The 22,082-nt window shown below is 42.6% G+C and overlaps 2 protein-coding genes across 6 annotated transcripts in view; both read left to right on the top strand.

Moving 5' to 3' along the window:
- The window catches only part of triob (trio Rho guanine nucleotide exchange factor b), a 118,219-nt gene extending 97,733 nt beyond the window's left edge, over positions 1-20,486 (top strand). Inside the window, exons 38-61 of one of the 4 annotated variants that reach the window (XM_054781945.1) lie at positions 5,078-5,364; positions 5,460-5,630; positions 6,957-7,052; positions 7,915-8,063; positions 8,193-8,259; positions 8,367-8,470; positions 8,565-8,634; positions 8,895-8,984; positions 9,071-9,163; positions 9,251-9,301; positions 9,467-9,544; positions 10,054-10,245; positions 10,346-10,523; positions 11,653-12,515; positions 13,771-14,024; positions 14,122-14,254; positions 14,347-14,374; positions 15,511-15,673; positions 15,779-15,900; positions 16,047-16,125; positions 16,262-16,462; positions 17,800-17,938; positions 18,041-18,227; positions 18,408-20,486. In XM_054781945.1, the coding sequence (XP_054637920.1) occupies positions 5,078-5,364; positions 5,460-5,630; positions 6,957-7,052; positions 7,915-8,063; positions 8,193-8,259; positions 8,367-8,470; positions 8,565-8,634; positions 8,895-8,984; positions 9,071-9,163; positions 9,251-9,301; positions 9,467-9,544; positions 10,054-10,245; positions 10,346-10,523; positions 11,653-12,515; positions 13,771-14,024; positions 14,122-14,254; positions 14,347-14,374; positions 15,511-15,673; positions 15,779-15,900; positions 16,047-16,125; positions 16,262-16,462; positions 17,800-17,938; positions 18,041-18,227; positions 18,408-18,817 (4,205 nt within the window). In that variant the 3' untranslated portion in view covers positions 18,818-20,486. The other 3 variants (XM_054781946.1, XR_008572041.1, XM_054781947.1) reach the window with 3 other exon arrangements.
- Positions 20,487-20,831: 345 nt separating this feature from the next.
- The window catches only part of cobl (cordon-bleu WH2 repeat protein), a 70,938-nt gene continuing 69,687 nt past the window's right edge, over positions 20,832-22,082 (top strand). The window contains exons 1-2 of one of the 2 annotated variants that reach the window (XM_054781950.1): positions 20,832-21,027; positions 21,890-21,971. The gene's annotated coding sequence lies outside the window, so the exon portion shown is untranslated. Of the gene's footprint in view, positions 21,972-22,082 lie in introns of both variants that reach the window. The other variant, XM_054781949.1, reaches the window with a different exon arrangement.

Below are 22,082 nucleotides of genomic sequence, written 5' to 3'. Positions count from 1 at the left end.
TTTATTGTTTAAAAGGTTGGCAGCTCCTGCACCACGCTAAGGAGCAACATAAATGTTCACAGATCTAACCATCAAAGCATCTGTGTAGTCTTAAAGAGTGGGTGAGTGCAGGAGAGCTTGTTTCTATGGCAATGTGGCATACAAATATTGTTTTGGCACCTTCACAAGAAGAGGCTGTGTTTATTTATGAAATGATATTGGAAGTCACAGCTTGGGAATTAGCTGAGCGTTTTCCTTATGCAGCAAGGGAAGGTGAGAATGATTATCTTACAAGTCTAAACGGTTCTCATCAGTATTTATTCTGCTGGCAGAAGGTGTTGTTTTTAGTCTGCTTTTCATTGGTTGCATTCTTTGTGTTTTATGTGGCCATGAGAGGAAATTTTGAAAAGGAGTTTCTCACTGCAGGGACGTCTCAAGCAGAGGATGAAGTAGACAAGGATGACAAAAGGCCTTTGCTACTTTATCATTCCTTTGTGTTTGCTGGCCACCATGTAGGCCTCTTTGTTAAAAGTTGCAGAAGTGTGACCGTTTCAGGGATTACAGCGAAAATCTCCCCAATTCCTGGAAGCGGGGAATAATTGGCTGTTGGAAGTCACTGAAGGATATAAATAAAGGTAGTTCCTGTCCAGAATGTGCTTGCAAAGTGCATAGATGGCAGCTGGCCGTCCTCTCGAATGATTCAGTCTCGCTAATTTGTGTTTCTAATGGAGTTGTGCAACCACTGTTTCCCATGACTGTTAAATTCAATAGTGTTCAATTAATTGATTCCTGGAATTCTTTTATTGTGTAAATTAATTTATAATTTTTGATAAAAGAAAGCTTCTTCTCAAAGGCACTTAAAGCTGTTGGAATTGCAGAAGTAAATAAGACAACATTTTAGACTGTACTCTTTCTTTTGACTGCACTTTATGAGGTTGCGCTGCTTGGATTTCATAACTGAATCTATATTGGTTTCAAGGCGTCGTGCACAAATTCTGTGCATCCTCCTGCTTGTAAAATATGCACCCGCCCCCTCCAACTGAGTAGGTGTACCTACAAAGGGTAATATGGTAGATGCACAGCATGTTTCCAGACATTCCCTTTGAACACACACAGCGGAGGCTCGCCCAATGTCCTTATAGCAACCCACTCATGAGGGAGTCAGTGAGTGAGGGAGGGAAGGAGAAACTCTCTCATGCTGCATTGGAGTTTTTATTTTCCTCACTCTGGACTTGACTTACCGGTCCACATGTTCATGGACAGAACTGACATTTTTTGGAATAAATTTGTTGGTTAGCATTTGAATTTAAAGTTGTTCATTAGTCCCTGTGGAGATATTGTGGGGGATGGCTTGATGTCGGACTTGTCGGACTTCCAGAAGCTTGATTTTTGACTGACATGGCCCATGGAATCCAGTCTTTAATGTCTCTGTACCCATTTTGCCCTATGGATTCAGCACAGGGAGCACACTCGCACAACTGCAAGTTCTGGCTGCTGGACCTGGGTAAGGTGTTTAAGACTGAACACATACGGCAAGGCACTGTTTGTTAGGCAAAAAGGTTTTTAAAAATGAACAGTAACAAGGATCAAAGTTAAAATGACCTTTTTGTTAAAGAAATAATCCTGATCATTTCTCTATATGACACAATATGTATTTTATTTAAAACTACAGTGAGATTATCTTGATATTTGCGTACTCAGACAGGTGTTTGCTATTGTATAGTCCTTAGGCAGCAGAAGGTGGTGAAGCTGAATAGAAATGGATCCCATGCTTCTTACCTTTATTGTGCAGACATTTAGAGTCTAAAAATGTCAGAATGGTTTTACTGCTGAATGTTTTTACTGAAGAATGTGAAGCGAGCGCTGTGTCCACTCCCTTATCTCCCATGCCAACTCCACGCCCTTCCTAAATGTGGCTGTCAGTGGTGAGCACTTCTCAGCATGCATTGTCCTCATTTCTGGAGACGAGTCAGACAACCCCAGTGAAACGTCCGCTCTCTTTGAGCCTCTGCTTGTAAAAAGCATGCCTCCAACGCACACCGACTGATGTTTGTGCTTCTACCACATCTCCCATGGAAGATAAGAGCACACTAAAAGATGCTCCCCTGGTGACACCTTTGGAATCTCAGGCATGCTCCTGCAGAGCTGTAACCACTTTTCGGATTATTCAGCCCCTCCCCTCTATCCTATTCTGAGACACAGACCTGCAGAGTTGTAATTCTGGCATGTTTTTGGAGGAGTTTGGATGGCACAATATTGAAATGATCTCTTGTGCTACACAGCATTTTGTGTATTCATAGCTGGACGTCAGGGATATCAGCTCACTGCTGAACTGTAGAAAGGCAAACTGGCTTTTGCACATCATGTCTCCATGCTGACCTTTTAGTATGTCTGCAAATTTGATGTGCCCCATGTCCTGATGTTTAGAGTCGGATAGTTTTTGGCTTGGCTTACAAAAATGGCCTCTAACTTCAATCAGCACCAAAGTATACACTTTTATAGAAACCCTTGCATTAATGTTGTCCTTATTCTTTCAGTAATGCTTTATTCACTGACAAATCTTGGCTTTGCAAAAATGACATGCTTTTTGGCCAATGCCCTTAAAATTCTTAAAATGTTGGTGAACTTGGTCAAGTAGTGTGTACTAGGGCTGTCAAAAATAGCTCGTTAGCTAATTTATTTCATTAACTACGTTCAATTTTTTTGTGGAATTAACACATACACGTCGTGGCAAGCCACGCCTCTCCGTTATGACGACAAATGCCAGCACAGTGTAGCTCCCAACAGAGTCACACAGAGTCTGACGCTCTTTTATAACGTTATTCTGACCTGAACACATCAACAGCAGTGCAATTCCAACAAATTATATGTGTTTCCAACTCACAAACGTCTCCAGTCCGTTCAGCCTCGGAACGGGACTTCCTCATTGTCGCTACTGTGAGATTCAATCAGGGACACTCCGAACATCACAACAACCTCTTTATTATCTGTGGTCAGCGATGAATGACAGCGATAAATGACTTTTCTGGTAGGCTACTGTTTAACTAGCCGTCTTGTTGTTTTGTTTAAAATACATCAGGATGGAAAGCGGGGTGACACCACGGCAATTTTAAAGTCACGACATAATTTTACTCAAGCATCTACAGTACAGTATCTCCATCATGTCACGTTTAAGCCAACAACCTCCTCATACCTCCACTGTCGGGGTGATATTTGTAGATGTGTTTTTTTGTTGAGCCTCACTTTGTTTGACTGATTAATGGCGAAGGAAGTTACATAGCGTAGTTAATTATTGCAGAATTAGTGAAAGATCAAAACTATCATCACTGCATGACTTCAGCCTGGTCTAAATAAGGGGTATTTGTGGAGAAGATTGTGTCTGAATGTTAATAGTACTGATGTGGATGCTCTTCTGAGAACTGTTCTCATGCACGTGATGGGAAAACACATGCTTCATATAAGCAGTAAAAATACGTCTCCTCAAGGCAGAATGACTGCACCTTCGCATACAGCTGCATTTATTGCAGGCGTAGGCTTATACATGCCGCACTATGAAAGGCTGTGTTGAAGTCTTGTCCAAATTAAGGAGGGCAGATCTTTAAGGACACTTCTCACATGGCTGAATCCTTGTCAGATGCTGTTTAAGCATGGAAAAATACCCCCTAAAGGGTTGAGCTCCTGCAAAGCATCCAGACCTGTAGATATAAACCCTCATCATGCCCGCTGGCTGTTCAAGATGTTCAGTAACTTCAAATGTCACATGACGTAAACTATTCAAACAATGATGTAGGCGTAGCTTCTGAGTCAGAGTCGGCCCCCGTACACACTTTACTTGTACATCTTCGCTTGAGATCTTCCTGTGCCAAGTGAGAAGTTGGAGGTTTAGTTCCGCTGTGGCTGTGAAAACAGCATAAGATTCATTTAAGTACAAATTTGAGACATCCACCAAGGGGCTTCTTCATATTTTCATCAAAAGTTTGTCAAAATAAATATAGAAATAAATAAAAAATAAATACATTCAAATCAAATGTAAGTAAATATTAACAGCAACAATAATAATAGTAATAATAATAAAACATAAAAGTGCTCATGTGTCCCAAGGTGCTGGTTTTTGTCAAGGAATTATTGTCTATAATCCATTGCCTATAATTGCATTAATGGACTGTGAAAGCTTATGGGAGGTCATCAGTCATGTCCAGGGGATATTGTGTGGTATCAGAGTTGGATTGACATTGCACAGTGATGCAACACAAATAACTAAGGTAGAATTAAAAATAAGGAAACGCAGAAGATAGAAAGAGAATAACGACAGAGGATATTTTTTTAAGCATTCAGACTAAACATGCACTAGCTTGTCTTTTGTGCTGAATTATTTTCTCATCACCACATATGGAACAAAAATAGAAATGACAGTACCGCCTACGTATGCCTCTGGGAGCCTCCATCACTGTGAGCAGGTCAGTCTGCCTAATGTACACATTACTGTGTATATATATATCCCGTATATATATATATATATATATATATATATATATATATATATATCCCGTATATATAAACCCTGTTTAAACAAACCATTCCCCATAACAAGCACACACAATTCCTGTCTTTATTGTGTAACTGTTTGGCAAATCAGCAAACTTGTATCCAAACAAGTTGGAGGCTCTTCAAAGTCTGTATAAAGTCATTGCGTGCATGCTGAGAGAGACAAGCATTCATACGATAGCTGTTATGTTGAAAGCAATCACTGCTGTGTGTCATACATCACGCCAGACACAGCCAGTTCAAATGATCTTATTGTGTGAAAGACAGGGTTCCACAAAAAAAGGTCATCTGTTATGTCTTTGATGCTGCAATTTTGTGGGGAGGTTATTGATGTCAAGGCTTTCCTGGATTGCTGTGATGTCATACTTACTCCTTTGGGTGACACCTGGGAATGCTATGATGCCATGTGTGCTCAGTTCATTTCTTTCTGAAGCCTTTACAACCTTTTTCACTATTTACATACATTTCATTTGAAGCTTCTTCTTTGTGATATATTCATTTGTAATGCAAACTACACCCTAATAGATTTCCTTTTCTCCCTATCCACCTTCAGATACCTTGTCTGTATCCAGTAATGACACCCTGCAGCCAGGCTCTAGCCACACCCTGGGGCCACACAGCTCACCTGGCCCTAAACGCCCAGGGAACACCTTAAGGAAGTGGCTGACCAGCCCTGTTAGGCGACTAAGCTCTGGCAAGGCAGATGGTCATGTCAAGAAGCTGGCCCACAAGCACAAAAAGAACCGTGAAGGCGCTAGAAAGAACCTGGACGTAATGCAAGGCCCTCAGAAGGACTCGGACGACAGTGCTGCCACTCCACAGGATGAGACGCTAGAGGAGGTAAGAACAGCCAAAGCAGGCTCCTCTATAGTTGTACGTTTGGTTCAGGCCCATTAGCTGAAGATTATTTCTCTCTTGAACATTTTCCTCTCCAGCGCATGCGTAATGAAGGCCTGAGCAGCGGTACGCTCTCCAAGTCTTCTTCATCAGGCATGCAGAGCTGCGGGGAGGAGGAAGGCGAAGAGGGGGCTGATGCTGTCCCGCTACCTCCCCCGATGGCCATCCAGCAGCACAGTCTGCTGCAGCCAGACTCCCAGGATGATAAGGTGGGTCAGCATGGAGCAGAAAGTCAACAACATGCAGCCAAATAATATCAAATAGATTTAACTAAAGTTATGTATCGAGCCTCCTCACTGTATGGGTAAGATACATTTTTACCACAAATGCTCTAATTACAGCTGACATTTTGATTTACCTAAGCCACAAAGAGGACAGGATTTTAATTGGATACAGGCAATAATAGGAGAGAGGCTGTTATTTCTGAAATTTGCCATCTCGTTTGATATAACAAAGCCATTATTTAGCTTGAATAATGATTTGGAGTGCATAAGAAAGTGGAAAGAAAAACATAGCTCTCTTTGTCCACATGGTGTTTTTTAACAAGCATATTGCACAAGCGCAACAGAACTAATGTTGCAATACCGCCAAGGGGAAAACTGCTCAGTTATCTGCTTTTGTCGAATATGCACCCGGCAACTATAAGAGACCCGGTAGTTAATTGAATAGAGGCTTTAATTGGAGGCTTTACGGTACATTATTACGTTTATAGCCATAAGCGTATCCACTTTAAATTCAGCATTTTAATTCATCCATTTTATCAGTGCATTTTCACCTTTTTTTAAGTGTTCTAGAAATACATGTTCTACCTATCTGTAGATTAATACCTGTTGCTTTGGCACTAACGATGTTTCCTTTCTTTTCCTCTTATGTTCTTAATGGCTGCATGTTCTGTCCATCAGCATTATGTTGATTTCTGTTCTGCCTCTCTTCTTTCCCAGTTCCCTTATCTCGCCTTGTAAAAACCATCATCATCCCCCACACCTTTTATTTTTGTTTTATCTAGCTTCTTGACTTTTGCTTTGATAATTGACACTAACCCTTGGAGTGTTGTTACTATGTTGTTGCTGAAATGAATACTCCATGCAATCGTGAAGCTTGGGGGACTGAAACTTTGCCTGCCGTTGTGCCTCAAACTGGACCTGTCACTCTGATGGAGTATTAAACAACATGGTTCTTTCTTTTTAATTTGATCAATTGAGTGTTAATCCACAAATTCAACCCCAGAGCATGCCCTTGACCTAAACCCAACTCATAACCTGTGTTTCCCAAAAAACGACCTGTGATTGGCTCCGACTTGGCCCCAATTTAACCCTTTCATTAGGGACAACCCACTCGCCAAGTCCTTATTTGAACATGTGGAGTATCGGGGTCCAAACTCTCCACTGGTGAGCGTGACCACAAACACAGACAGCAGTAGCCGTTGAGTCTACATGGCTTCTGCATGCATGAAGATCTCAGGATTAGTTACATAATGTTATATCAAATGCAAAAACCATCAACTTCATCATGTTTGTGTCTCTTTTTTTTGCTAGTCTGCAACCCGCTTGTCCGCTCGGCCCAGCAGTTCAGAGACTCCCAGTGCTGCTGAACTAGTCAGTGCCATTGAGGAGCTGGTGAAGAGTAAGATGGTGAGAGAGAAATATCACAAATACGTGCACATGAGGTCCATTTGCACACAGAACACATCACGCTGATCAACACACACACACACACACACACACACACCCACACCCACACACACACACACACACACACACACACACACACACACTCGCTTGGGTGTTGTTAATGGATGCATGGTGTCCTACCAGTCATCTCTTATGGTTGTGACTCACTCATGCCTGCTGTCTTCTTTTCCAACAAAAATGCATTGAACTCACCAGTTTTCCCCAAAGCAAACATTTTTACTGACCATACTGTTTCATGAAAAGTATCCGCAAGCCAGATATTTCCCTGACAAAAATGTGGTTTCGTACAGATCAAAGCGCTACAAATACCGGACTGCCACACCATTAACCTTGAAGTACACAGCTGTAGTATTGCTAAGTCATACATAGAACCATTTGTGGATATTGTGTAATTTGAAAGTAATCACAACGACGTGACAACAGGAAGTGAAAGAAATTATATCAACCCTGCACGGCTATAACGGCTTCTAGAAGATGTTGGAGTTTTTGTCCATGCTTCTAGAAGAATAGCTATGATGTCAGAGGTCACTGATGTTTCCACACAACACTCATCCAACTACAGTATGTCTTTGTAGGCCGTGGTTAGGTTTGTGTGTTTGTGAACAGAAAAGGGCCTTTCCCAAACTGTTCCCACAAAGTTGGGAGTATTGAATTGTCCTAAATGTCTTTCCAAGATGAAGAAACTAAAATGTCTAGTGCAAACCCTACAATTTAGTTTAAAAGTCACATGTTTGTTTTTATATTGTGCACTTTGTTGTTATCCTTCCCTTTCATCCATCTCGCCTATTCTCTATTTCCTCAGTCGCTGGAGGATCGTCCCAGTTCTCTGTCAGTGGAGCAAGGTGACAGCAGCTCTCCTTCCCTCAACCCCTCGGACAACTCCCTCCTTTCCTCCTCCTCACCCATGGATGAGGTGGACGAGCGCAAGTCCGGCTTTCTCAAGAGAAGACAGTGAGTCACAAGCAGTGTACTTCTCGACACAGATGACTGTTTAGCACATTGTTCGCCTCGTGTGCTTGAACGGAATATTTCTGATGTGATATGGTTGCAATTACAGTGTTTCTGTTGTCTGCCTTTTAGTTATGTCTTACTGGAGTTGGTGGAAACTGAACGAGACTATGTCAGAGATTTGGGATCAGTAGTGGAGGTAAGTAGAGATATTCATTATGAGCCTAAATAAGCAACTCACCTCTAGCATATGCACCTGATGTGCAGTATTGCTTAAAATGGAGTTAAAGGCGGTTTTCCCCACAGGGTTACATGAGTAGAATGAAGGAAGAAGGAGTTCCAGATGACATGAGAGGAAAAGACAAGATTGTCTTTGGAAACATCCATCAGATCTATGACTGGCACAAAGAGTATGTCCACAGCCTTTATTCATTGTTGTTATAATTTGGATTTTTTAAGTTTCTTAACATAATTTGTTTATGGAATAATGTGTTGTTTCCCCAGCTTTTTCCTAGGAGAGATTGAGAAGTGTTTGGAGGATCCTGACAGACTTGCTTCTTTATTTGTCAAACAGGTATACAGTACTATACACCAGTGCTTTTCAAATAGTGGGGCGGGCTCCCCCAGGCGTGAGGGGCAGGGGGACTATACTATACAACTCATGAAGTAGTTTGTACAGATAAATATAGCAGGTTTTCAAAATGGCAGGAAATAATAGACAACCCCTGATAAATGATAAATGATAAATACTAAAAAATAAAATGCTCATTTGGCTAGCTAATGTTTTTTTATCTTGTGCTGTTTCCTCACACATTCATCTTCTACGTTCTGCAGGAGCGCAGGTTTCACATGTACATTGTCTACTGCCAGAACAAGCCGAAATCTGAGCACATTGTGTCAGAGTACATTGACACTTACTTTGAAGTAAGCGTTTCAAATCATTTTACAAAAATTGTCAGGTTGTATTTGTTTTGAATGCAAGATCTAACCATTTTGCTTTCTTCAATCAGGAGTTAAAGCAGCGATTGGGACACAGGTTGCAGATCACTGATTTGCTCATCAAACCTGTCCAACGCATAATGAAATACCAGCTATTACTCAAGGTAACCCACTGCTATGTGTCCATTATAGCGCAGTTAGCCTTCAGTGCATGGGCATTTTTGCTGAACACTGTGCATTATCATTATTAGGATCTTCTCAAGGTTTCTAAGAAGGCCGGAGTGGATTCTACAGAGCTGGAGGTAAGACGGACTGCTCTGTTTCAGCTCAAAACACTGAAACTAAAAGTGTAACTACTTTAACCACACCTAGGTTACTATGTTGAAACTGAAGATTATGTGCCCTGCTGGGAGACTTGCATGCAGCATGATTCCTAAAGTCAATTTCCTTTCCTTATTTCATTTTAGAAAGCTGTAGAGGTGATGTGTGTGGTTCCCAAGCGCTGCAACGACATGATGAATGTTGGACGCCTTCAAGGCTTTGATGTAAGACTGCTGTCAATTTCGTTTGCTTGCTTTTCCTTTCGTGTCCGCCGCCATCACACGTGTTAATTCGCGTGGGAAGCGCCTTGAACGTCTTCTGTTTTGCTTCTAACACTTGCCAGATGCAAAGCAAGAAGCTAGGCTATAGTTATGGGGGGCAAACCACTTTACGTGTATTGTATTGATATCTAAAAATCATTTGGTGTCCATCATCACAATTGTTATCACTGACATGAATGTTTTGGTAGTGCAAGGATTTGCTTGCCACTATTTGTCATGAACTTAACATTGTACATTTACATGTTTTTATGATGTGGCGGTGATTGAATGTTGCAAAAAATAAGCAAGTTTTGAGTGCACTTTGAACCTTGTCAGGTATTTAGTCAACAGGTTCGCAGAACTTGTCATATAGTAGCTTCTCATTTTGTCATTCGCCACTAGGTGTCAGAATGCACTATTTCACTCACTCCCTTGTCAAGGTTCTTTACACTCTGCTCTCCTTCTATCTTTAGGGTAAAATTGTAGCACAGGGCAGATTGCTCCTGCAAGACACTTTTTTGGTTTCAGACCAGGATGGGGGACTTTTGTCCAGAATGAAAGAGAGGAGAGTCTTCCTTTTTGAACAGATTGTTATATTCAGCGAACCCTTGGACAAGAAAAAGGGCTTTTCTACTCCTGGCTACCTCTTCAAGAACAGCATAAAGGTTAGTCTGTTACCCTAGAGTCAATAGATTATAAACCTAAACTAAAACCTTTATTATTTTGTTCTAACCACTCTTGTCCTGCTCCGTCACACCATGGCAGGTGAGCTGGTTGGGTCTGGAAGAAAACGCAGACGACCCCTGCAAGTTCACACTGACCTCCAGGTCATCTACTGGTAACGTGGAGAGGTACACCCTCCATTCCACGAGTCCAGGCGTCAGTCAAATCTGGCTCCACCACGTCAGCCAGATACTGGAGAACCAGCGCAATTTCCTTAATGGTGAGAGATGAGTGATGTCACAACTTTAGCAGCTCAATTGGAAAATTATGTTTTAATGATGGTTTGGTTAGTGGTTACCAAGAAGGTTCTAGGTCAGGGGTCGTCAACCCATGGCCCCGGAGCCGCATGCGGCTCTTCAGCCTCCTTGTTGGGGCTCCCTTCACTGAGTTCAGTGATTTTTTTTAACACCGAAGCAGGGGACTTCAAAAAGAATGTGAAATATGCGACTTAACCATAAGTCTGTGGACTGCTGATTGGATGAGCAAGGGTGGGGGAGGTAGGCTAGTGTATTCAGTGAGTCTGACTGCACAGGAGAGGGAAAAAAAGGTGAGGGAGTTTTGAGTTGAGTCTGAAGCAAGTTACTGCGCAGTAAAAGAAAACCATGTAATGAGAGTGTAGCAATAGAAGAGTGCTTTAGCTATGTGCTCGGAGGCTGTGACGCGCTAATCATCGAGATGGTGACTCCAGGAGAGGCCAATAGTGTGTCGCGGGAGCTGACTGTGCACTCACCACTTGTGACTGCTGTGAGGCGGGACAAATCTTTCGGCAGCAACCGCAGAACTACATGTGCTTTCACTTTTACGTCTCCAAATACCAGAAAAATATCCCAAAGACGTCAGGAAAAGTCCTTACATTTGTCGCTAGTCTCTTTTGATAAAATAAGTCACCAAGAGGGTTTGGAAACTCGCCTGATTTAGTGAGATAATTGCCAAGTTGGCAACGCTGAGCTGCACATGAGACCGTATGGGGGGGGAAGCAGTTCACAGATGGAGAACACATGAAGGAATTGTTCATAAAAATATCAGCGTATCTATTCTTCGAATTAAATAAACAGGAAATTATTCAGAAAATGAAAGAACAAAGACAGTGGAGGACAGGACCAATAGAATGGAATCCCAAATACAAATACATTTTAGGTTAATTGTAGACTTTAAATTGTCCATGAGTGTGAATATTATTTGTCTATATTTACCCTGTAATTGACTGGCGATGAGTCCAGGGTGTATCCCACCTCTCACCCAAAGTCAGCTGTGATTGGGTCGAGCAGGATAAGTTAAAATGTAAACATTGAATGAAAACTGTAAGAATTACAAGGGTGACCATCTAACTTTTCCTTTCCTTGCCACAGCGCTGACATCCCCCATAGAGTACCAGAGGAACCACGTGGGTGGCAGTGGGCCTGGGGGTCCACCCAACAGTAGCAGCAGTAGTACCGGAGGCCTTCCAGGAGGCAGTACCCCCACCAGTACCGCCAGCCTGGGAGGTGGTGGTGGCGGGGGTGGCTCTGGAGGATCAGCAGGCAACTCCTCCTCCCTGTGTGGTCCTCGCTCTAGGCCCTCAAGAATTCCCCAGCCTTCTTCGCGTCTTCCCCAGCCAGTCCACCACCACCACCCCCCGGGCCCTGAAGGGCCTGACAGATCAGCAGGTACGTGGTCACCCTGCCATCCTCAGTCCAACCCGTCTAACTTGTATTCCAACACAATTTCAAATGGCGAACTGTTGAATTCAGAGGACCATAAGATGGAGATGCCGGATGGTAGCAATGGAGACAGCTGTAACAACAGCAGCAGACCATCAGGCAACTTGGGAGAGAGAGGTGTCGGACAGGGCTCAGGAGACTGTGAAGAAAGCCAAAAAGCAGCCGCGATCCCACAAATGGCTGTCCCTCCTCTGCATCTGGCAATCAAGAACCCTCGAGTCAGGACAGTTTCACCTCTGGTGTCACCTCAGTCTCCTGGAGGAGGAAAAGAAACTATCCCATCCAGCCCAGCTCATAAAGGCAACCCTTTCTGGCCTACGGTCCCGCCAGTGCCTCCTTCTCCTACTCGGCGACCAAGCTCCTACATGGGTGACGGTACTGGTGGAGGGGAGTCTTTCAGCAGGGGGATCCCCTCTCATCACCGCCACTCCACCCACAGTAAGGACTTAGATCGCATGAGCACATGCTCCTCCACCAGCGAGCAGTCCATACACTCCACCCAGAGCAATGGGGTAAGAGGACAAGTTGAGGTCATGGCTTCAGAGAAGCAACTCACCGCCACTAACCCCGCCTTCACTGACTGGCCGCAGTCAGTCAGCACGCCGCCGCCTCTGAGAATGGCTTGCACCGACAGCTCCACTGGAGATTAACGGCTATCCGAGTGCACTAACCTCGACCGAGAGTGTGTGTGAAACAAATATGTGGTTCTTCTACTAACAGGGAAAATCTCATTCATAGAGAAGCTGTTTCCACTTGACATTCTCTTTCAGCTTTGCTGTTTACGATCTTGATTGAACATTTTACAAGCATTATGTCTCACCTTTTGAAGTCATTCTTCTAAGAAGGAACCCTAATAAGGAAAAACCTCTAACACACACACAGTTCTTTGATGCATTACATCCTTTCTCTCTTTACCCAGTCTAAGCCCTCGAAACGTAAACTTGTGTATTTCCAGACTGATTTAGGGGCTATCCACACGGAAACGTTTTCAGGTCAAAACGGCAAAGTATTTCATCCACACGGAAACTGTGTTCTGGGTGTGGTTTTTTGAAAACGGCTTCCAGAGTAGGAAAATCTGCCAACGCCGGCTTGTCGTTTTGGTGTACCCACCGCCACCCCGTCACCGTCACATGACCAGAAGTGAATATAATATCTGAATATTTCGACTGGCATGACTCACTCCAGTCTACATTCTCCTGATATTTTCTTGTCTTATACTCCCTAATGACTCGCTGAATTATTTCCACTTCTCGTAAGTGAGCCGCACTTGTTCTTATTCTATGGTTTGGTGTGTCACGTGGTTCCGTGTGCGTGTCGGTTCACAGCGCCACACGTAGGTGTTCCTTGTGTATTACATCATCTTCACTCAGCTGTCCGTTCTCGTCTGGATATTTACTAATCCGGCACAGTGTGGATGCAAATTTTTTTCAGCTCGCCGAAAAAACAATCTCAGGAGCGTTCCCGTGTGGACAGGCCCTTAGATTTTGTTTATCTTCTAAATCTGATGTGACAAAGGAGTCTTCACTTCTTTTTCATGTTATATCATCACTATAGATGTAAACGCTTCCATGCCTCTGCAATATTCCAAGCACTTTAACATGCTTCCCTTAACGCATGTCACCTTTTAATAGCAAGAATCCAGTTGTCAATCAAATCATACATTTGATTGATGGAAAGATGATATTAGAATTCATGAATTACTTTCTGTGCATGTTTGCAAGAAGGTTCATGCTTCTGAGCTCTTTCTACCGTCTGGTCTTTGCGCAGAGTGAAAGCAGTGGCAGCAGCAGCAGTGTGTCCACCATGTTGGTGACCCAAGACTATGTGGCCGTGAAGGAGGATGAGATCAGCGTGGCGCAGGGTGAGGTGGTTCAAATACTAGCCAGCAACCAGCAGAACATGTTCCTGGTATATCGGGCTGCAAACGAGCATTGCCCTGCAGCTGAGGGATGGATTCCTGGCTTTGTATTGGGACATACTTCATCCTCCACCACCACTGAACTCTCCGAGGGAACCATCAAGTAAGCCAACTGGAACGCTTGATTCATTTATGAGTTAAATATGAACAAATATGTCAGAAATGGTCAATGTCGATGTCATCTCTCTACTTTGGTTTAGAAAATCACTCTCATGGCATACTGCACTTCGTATCCGCCGCAAGTCTGAGAAAAGAGACAAGGAAGGCAGGAAGTTGGAGAACGGCTACCGCAAATCTCAGGATAACCTGGCCAGCAGCAAAGTCTCTGGCAAGGTGGAGAGTGGAAATGATCATCTTCGGTTCTTTTCTTTCTAGGCTATCATTTGTGCTGGTAATTTATATCTGTCTTTGTGTTTACATTACAGCTTCTAAACACCAACTCCATCTACGATGGTAGGTTGACATGGTTGGATGTTTGTGTGAAACTCATAAATACAGTGGGACCTTTAAGGATGAGCATAATCATCTATTCTAGGATGCTCGTCAGTCTCTTTTTTTTATTTTTTAGATATTTTGAAAAAAAAAAGCTCCGAAAGAACCATCAAACATGCATTGACTGCGCCTCCAATGTTTTATATATATGACACATACTGTATACGAACCTGCAGAGATCTTCACAGGGATCTATTCTGTGTATATTTTGAAATTGTTAGGGATATTTGGGGAAAAAATATACAAAAGCCAGACAGGAATATCGTGTTTTTATTGAGCACCTCTGATAGTAAATGTAATTGCGTCCTGTTAAATGATTTGCAGTGAAAGTCATTACGAGTGTTTGCAAAATACACAATTTCAGCTTCCGAGATAATATTGACGAAGTACAGGAACGTTGGAAATCCGGTGAACCTTTTGTGTCTTAGCTCATTCATTAGCCTGGGAAGCGCCTTGAACGCCTTCTGTTTTGCTTCTAACTCGCACCAAAGCAAGAAGCTAGGCTGTCGTTATAGGGGCCACGTGAATAAAACGTTAACTTTGTATTGATATGTAAAAATCATGTGGTGTCCAAATCATGATGATTGTTATCACTGACACACATTTCGGCGAGTACAAGGTGTTATTTGCCACTATTTTTCATAAACTAAACATTGTACAGTGATGTTTTTACCTGTTTTTAATGATGTGGCATCATTGAACACTGCAAAAAAAAGTTACTTTCTTAACTGAATGATTGTCATACAAGTGTAAAAATAAGTTAACCATTGGCAATCTAGGCATGAACTTATTTTCAATTTTGCATTGTTCCGTTCTTTCTTTTATTTTTCTTAGGTTATTGTTGACTTCGATGTATTGTACTGAGTAGTCAGAACAAAGATGTGGAATGATCTTTTTCAGTTTTCTTCCCAGTCAACACCAATATCTTTCTTTAATGGTGTCACAAACTAGTTTGAACACCGGATTCTTGTGCTGAATGTTTTGATTGAGCTCCCAGTTGTAGCGTTTTAGGGGCATTCGACTTTATAGGCTGCAATGTATGCTATGAAAGAAACAACACTTGCACTCATTTTTCCTCTTCTAATTCTCCCTTGCAGCTCCTCCGGAGTTCCTCATCCCGCTTAGCGATGTAGCATGCGAGAGTGGCGACAATGTGACTCTGAGGTGCAAAGTGAGTGGTCGACCCCGAGCCGCCGTCACCTGGCGAGGGCCAGACAGTGGCACACTGAGCAACAATGGACAGTGCAGCCTCACCTACAGGTAGAAGGATTGGTTTGAATGTACTTCTGTTTTGGGTAGGATAACGGGGGAAGGGCAGCTCAAATAGTAAAAAAAAATAATAATAATACGTATGTGTTTCTGCAGTGAGACAGGAGAGGCGACTCTGTGTATCCTGGAGGTGTCTGACGAGGATAGCGGCACGTACACCTGTGTGGCTATGAACGTAGCAGGTTCTGTCACCTCCTCCGCCAGCCTCAGAGTGTCAGGTGAGAGTCATTTGTCCTGATGCGTGCCAAATACATTTCTCATGCACCCGGATGCCTACCTAGTAGCTCAGCGATTGGTGATGACATCATCATAATGGGCTGTGCTTTGTATTACCCTGACTGAACATGCTCTTGTTCTTTCTCAGGAACCCCTGATGATAACAGCAGTGTCATCTGGAAACGTGGCTTTGAGTCCCACTACACGGATATTTCTGAACTCGGAAGGTGAGAATTCCACAATCCTATCAAAACCATTAGACTTACCGTATCTCTATTGGATTCCAAATCTTGTGCTGGGCAAGAACTAAAGTACAGAAGAAATTGAATTGGAATCCAAATATTCTCTTGTCGTACTTTGCAGAGGCCGCTTCTCAGTGACCAAGCGGTGCGACCAGCGAGGGAGTAAATGGACCGTGGCGGCGAAACACGTAAACAAGAAGCTGTTGCGTCGGGAACAGGTGCTGCAGGAGATCAGACTCCTTCAGACTGTGGATCATCCCAACCTGGTCCGCTTGCTGGATACGTATGAGACGGCCAACAGCTATGTCCTGATACTTGAGATGTAAGTACATTGGGGTGCGGTACACGCCTCCACATTGTTTTATGCACAGAACATATTTGGATCGTTTTGGTGTGTTTGTGGTTTGACAGTACTTGAGATCTCAACATTGGTAGCGCTTTCTTCAATTTGAATGAAGTTATCACATTTTTTCTTTGACATGACATAAAAAAAATAAATGAAAATAGCTATTCGAGCTAAACTTATGGACACATGATTGCTTTGTTGAAGTTTATGGTGCATATCAACGATTGGACACCAGCGCCTCTTCTTACGCAGCATCACTGGGAGTGTTTACGGCTTCCCAGCATGCTTTGCAGCCCTTGTTGTGTAAAATGTTGCTAAAATTACGTGTTTGAAGTTAGCGTAGTTGTTTATTATTCCCCATAGTAGTAGTAGTAGTTATGTGTGTATACTACCCTGTTAGATGTTGTACTGCCATTTTTGTGTTCTCGCTGTGATTGCAGTCAGTCTTCTGTATAGTGACACTTGACATTTCACTGGGACAAGTTTCCTTTCAGCAATCCACAGTGACTCTGATCATCTGTTGTGGGACTGGTGTTTACAACAACATATATACAGTAGACGCCCCTACAACGTAAATAATCCGTTCCGAGAACGTTTACGTTATAGGGTTTTTATGTTATACGAAGCGTAAAATACATGTAAATAGCCTAATCCATTCCAAGATCTTGGCCCTTCAAAATATTCAAAGTCCACCAAATATGGTGGGAAAATATAAGAAAAACGTTAGCATAAACATAGTAGAGTAACATTCCAATATAAAATAAGGTAATAAATAAAATTACAGTAAATGAATAAAACTGAAAAACAAAAACAACTAGTTTAAGGGTGACTACGATGAGGAAGGGAGGTTGAAGGGAGAAGCCTGTCTCTCACACAAACTCACGTACGTAAGTAAGTCAGCCAGTGACATGAGAGCATAGGCGGTGTCCCGATAATCAGCCAATGAGAGCGTGAAGCGTCAGAAGGTGTCACCAAGTGTACTCTGTTAGTCATGGAAAATGTTTCCCTCTCTATGTCGCGCGAGCTATTCACATCGAATTTCTGAACTTGCACCGACTTGACGCTTTACGTTATATGGAATTTCTTACGTAATACGATGCAAAAACTTTACATAAATTCTTTACGTTCAGTGGAATTTACGTAAAAGGAGGTTTACGTTATGCGAGGTACTACTGTGATATTAATATAATACACCCAAGACGTGAAGGCCGCACTAACACTCAATTTTGATGTCAAGTAGGGAGCACGTGGCCCTCGGGTTTGAGACCTTTCATGAAATGTTTGTCCAAGCAAAAGTGCTGCTGTGTGTTCAGGGCCGACCAAGGACGATTCCTGGACTACATTGTGAGCTGGGGCAACCTGACGGAAGAGAAAGTGGCTCTGTACCTTCGAGATATTCTAGAAGCACTCCAATACCTGCACGGCTGGAGGATAGCTCACCTCGACCTCAAAGTAAACACATCTGTCACCTCTTTGCCAACAGTGTTGCAGGTGCAATGAGTCCTAACTGTACCCTACCACATTTTTTTGTTTGGGTGTTTGTTTTTTTTTTAGCCTGAGAACATTGTGGTGGAACAAGTGTCCTCCCAGCCTGTGGTGAAGCTCACTGACTTTGGTGATGCTGTTCAGCTCAACCCGCCTTCCTCCTACATCCATCCTCTTGTGGGAAGCCCAGAGTTCTCAGCCCCTGAGCTGGTCCTGGGTCAGCCTGCCTCTCTGATGTCTGATATGTGGAGTTTAGGTCTGTCTACCATGACGTCACTCACACAGCTCAGAAAAATACTCAATTCCAAAACATTTTTACGACCTTCAAGATAAATTCATAAATTAGTCAAATGGTGAATTGTAACACCTTAGAATCTGTAGAGTATAGTAACACTGACACACAATTTAGTGTACTTATGGCTGGGATGACTTGCAGGTGTGTTGACCTACGTGGTGCTGAGCGGCGCTTCGCCCTTCCTGGATGAGAGTCTGGAGGAAACGTGTCTGAACATCTGCCGCCTGGATTTCAGCTTCCCGGAGGACTACTTTGAAGGCGTGAGCACGGCCGCCCGTGACTTCGTGTGCCTGCTGCTGCAGGGCGAGGCCGAACGGCGGCCGTCTGCGACATTCTGCCTCCAGGATCGCTGGCTCCGCCCTCCAGGATTGACGGACAGGGACGGCAGATACGCCACATCGCTGCCCCCGTCGTCGCAGCATCACAGCACATCACACCTGGATACGTCCAGACTGATTTCGTTCATCGAGAGACGGAAACACCAGAACGACGCTCGGCCCATCGGGACCTTGAATGCCTTCCTTCACAGCCGCCTCCTCAACCACATGTGACAGCAAGTACCTCGCTTGCCGTTCTTCCACGCTGATGACATTCTCTCCAACTGATCCACAAGCGTCCTGCTGCTGCTGACTGACTGATTGACGTCTGCTGATAAGCCCTTTGACTTTCCCTCCCTAACCCTGGCGTACCGTGTGTATGCCCGCACAACAAAACCAACCAACCCTGACTTAGCATGGAGAAACAGCTTCTCTTGCAGGTGGGATAGCATTACAAAGAGGAACTAGAAAACTGTATCGTCAGGCTGCTTTTAGTTGACCACAAGACAAGGTTGTTTTTGTAAAAAGAGTTTACTTTTTGTAAGTCGACTGTACAGTTAGGCGACAAACATGCTTAACCCTTTAGGGGAACAAAGGCTGTATAGTTAGTGTGAGGAAAATACAGCAAGGAGACGTGTAAGCCAAGCAGCGCCCAATAGCGGGGCCCACTTGTCCTTACAGCACCGTGAAGACCAAACCATGTTTTCCATCGTGGGAGTGCAATCGTGCGTGCCGTCTTCAGCACAAGTTACATGAACAAAACGTTTCAGCAAAGCTTCTACGATCTGCGCCTTATATGTAAATACATAAATTGCTTTTTCATTCGTCTCCACTGAACAAAAGTCTTACGTTGTTCGCAGGATATTAGTGAGGAACAAACTTCGACGTGCACTCGTTCTGCATCGGTTCCCATGCGCAATGTTGCAGCTTTAACATGTATGCAACTATTTATGAAGACTTGTGTTGTAGCTGTATTCTTTAAAGACAAAAAAAGGCATGTACGTAACTGGTACTGCGATAGGCGTCTGTATTGTGTTAACTCTTTTTGTATTAAGTTCAGTATTAATATCTGCAAAAATGTATAAAATGTGTACTATTAAAAAAATCAGGCACTTATGCGTTCATTTTTTTGTCATTATGTTCGTTTCCATAAAAATACCAAAGTTGTCGATGCTTTTATTTCCAATGCTATTATGATTTGTCATGTTAACTTATAGAGAGCACAGTGAACCCAGATATTTAAGAGTTTACATAGTGTTTATTAATTTATTATCTTTGGCTTATGATTTCATTGCTGAGTAAAAGCTGGACTTCACTTTGCTTGCTTTTGTGTGCATTCCAAGCTACAGTTTGGCAAATAGCATGGCATAAAGGAGACAACATTTCCCTGTCTTACAAAGCCACTTTTTGTCCTAGCGGTCCAGTATGGTAGCTTAGTGGCTCAAATGAAAACATTGTTTCTAATTTCATTAGAAGACTGCTAACTTGAAGAAGTAGTTCTGCACTTTTTTTTTTCTTTGTGCATCTGAGTTCCTTAAAATATTTCTGAATATAAGCCTCTATAATATGTTGTAATTAAGTAAATGCCTTTGTGAAAGCCCGTCTCCTCCTCCTCTTCCCAGTGATGTAAAGATGTACAGAGAGGGCCAGGGGGGCAGTTTGCCTCCAGCCAGGATGTAAACCTCATTCAGTGACTGTTTCATATTTGAAATACACACCTACAACACTGACAATGCGCCAATGTCAATTTGAATGTTGTATGATGACGTCATTTTTACTTTTGCATGTATATTTCTCTGTACAGAAGATGGTGTTTACATGTTACTTCGTGTTGTAAATATCTTAGTTTGTCGTGTTATTTTGCCATTAAACGTTCAAGGAGCAAGTCCTGCCTGGGAGGTTTTATATGTGAATACACCACACACTTGATTTTAGGAACTGAGCCTTTTGAAATGTTAGGGGAAAATATTCACTCATTCTTTCATTTTCCTAGGAGCCTATCCGAGGTGAAGCCATGAAGAAAAAATGCGGAACAGTGTATCTATCGCTGTTCACCTTTTTTTGTGCTTTTTTTAAATTAGTGTATGAACTGCTTCAGGCCGAACCTCGCACTTTAAGAAGAATTGCATTGTGGGAAGTTGAGTGTCCCGGTTCCCTATCTGTCTGCACCGCCCATTGTTTTCTTCGTCCTGATTGGCTGTAGACCATTGTCAATCAATCTCCTTCATGACTACTGTGTCTTCTGTGTCATGCTAGCTTGCTTGCTAGCTTGTGAATGAACCTTCGGGTAGAAGGAGGAAGACTGCAAGAGGAGGAGTACTGCAGGAATATGTTTTAACAAGGATACGAAAACGCTACAGTCCAGCGGAACAGCGCCAGGACGAAAAGGCACAGTCACAGGAGCGAAATAGGCCTGAGTGACTTAATAATTGACTTAATAAACGGTTAATCATTTAAATTCAAAGGTTTTAACTTTTTTGACCGTTTAAACAAGAGAGAAATGTGAGAAAATGTTATTGCCTGTCTGAGGAACGTGTATAAAGTGTGTATGGTGAGAGGTTTTACAGCCTTAACACATATATAGTCATTGTAAAAAAAAAATATACAAAAAATGAAATTGGCTACTTCGCGGATTTCACTTATTGGGAACCTGATGTCCGCGATAAACGAGGGAACACTACTACAAATTATTCACAGCATCTTTGAATTAATCTTCTGAATGCCTTATATATGTATTTTAGTTTATTTAGCCATTTTTATGCTTGAATATGCTTAATTTAGGCAAAACATATGTTAAATCTTCTTCAATATACATTTTTTTTACTAGTAGCTGCAAAATTTGAACCTCAAAGTGGTGAAGGACAGCTGTACAGTATATTTAGATTATCTATACAACCTTTGTATACTTGATTATCTACTTGGTACTGTTTTTTACTTGGCCTCTGATTTCAAAAGTGGTTGTTAATTTGTTGGCAAAAATACATAACAATCAAATGCAGGCGCGTTTACCAGAAGGTAAGAATATGATGTAGCGTACTGAAGATGTCATGTAATGGAAGATGATTCATGAACAGATGGAATCGGAATCATGATGCAAAAGTTATATATGTTTCACTTTTGCACCTCACAGTAACTATGGTGCATTGAAGGACCTTTGAAAAAATATAATAAGAGGTGTTAATGAACCGTCCTCTCATTTTAATTAGTAATTCAATCAGCTTACCTCTTCTTTTTCAGTTAATTCAATAGTAAAATGTTGCAAATGTGTGCCAAAAAAAATAACAACATTCTGCTCTTCCTTTGCAGGCGGCTGTTTGCTTTGTTTGAGGTGAAGAGCAAACATCTGCGACACTCGCTGTGCATCACAAGCGTGCAGATGAATTCAGTGGTGAGTTTATGGCATGACTTGCACATCGATGCTTCGAGGTTTGTTTTGCTGCACTCATTTCCTTTTGCATCTGTGGAATACGTGACATGACAAACATGTCACATACTCACT

The sequence above is a fragment of the Dunckerocampus dactyliophorus genome, chromosome 7, assembly GCF_027744805.1.
Source record: "Dunckerocampus dactyliophorus isolate RoL2022-P2 chromosome 7, RoL_Ddac_1.1, whole genome shotgun sequence".
Lineage (NCBI taxonomy): Eukaryota > Metazoa > Chordata > Actinopteri > Syngnathiformes > Syngnathidae > Dunckerocampus > Dunckerocampus dactyliophorus.
Note: the sequence above shows the minus strand (reverse complement) of the source record. Positions and strands in the feature narration are given on the sequence as shown.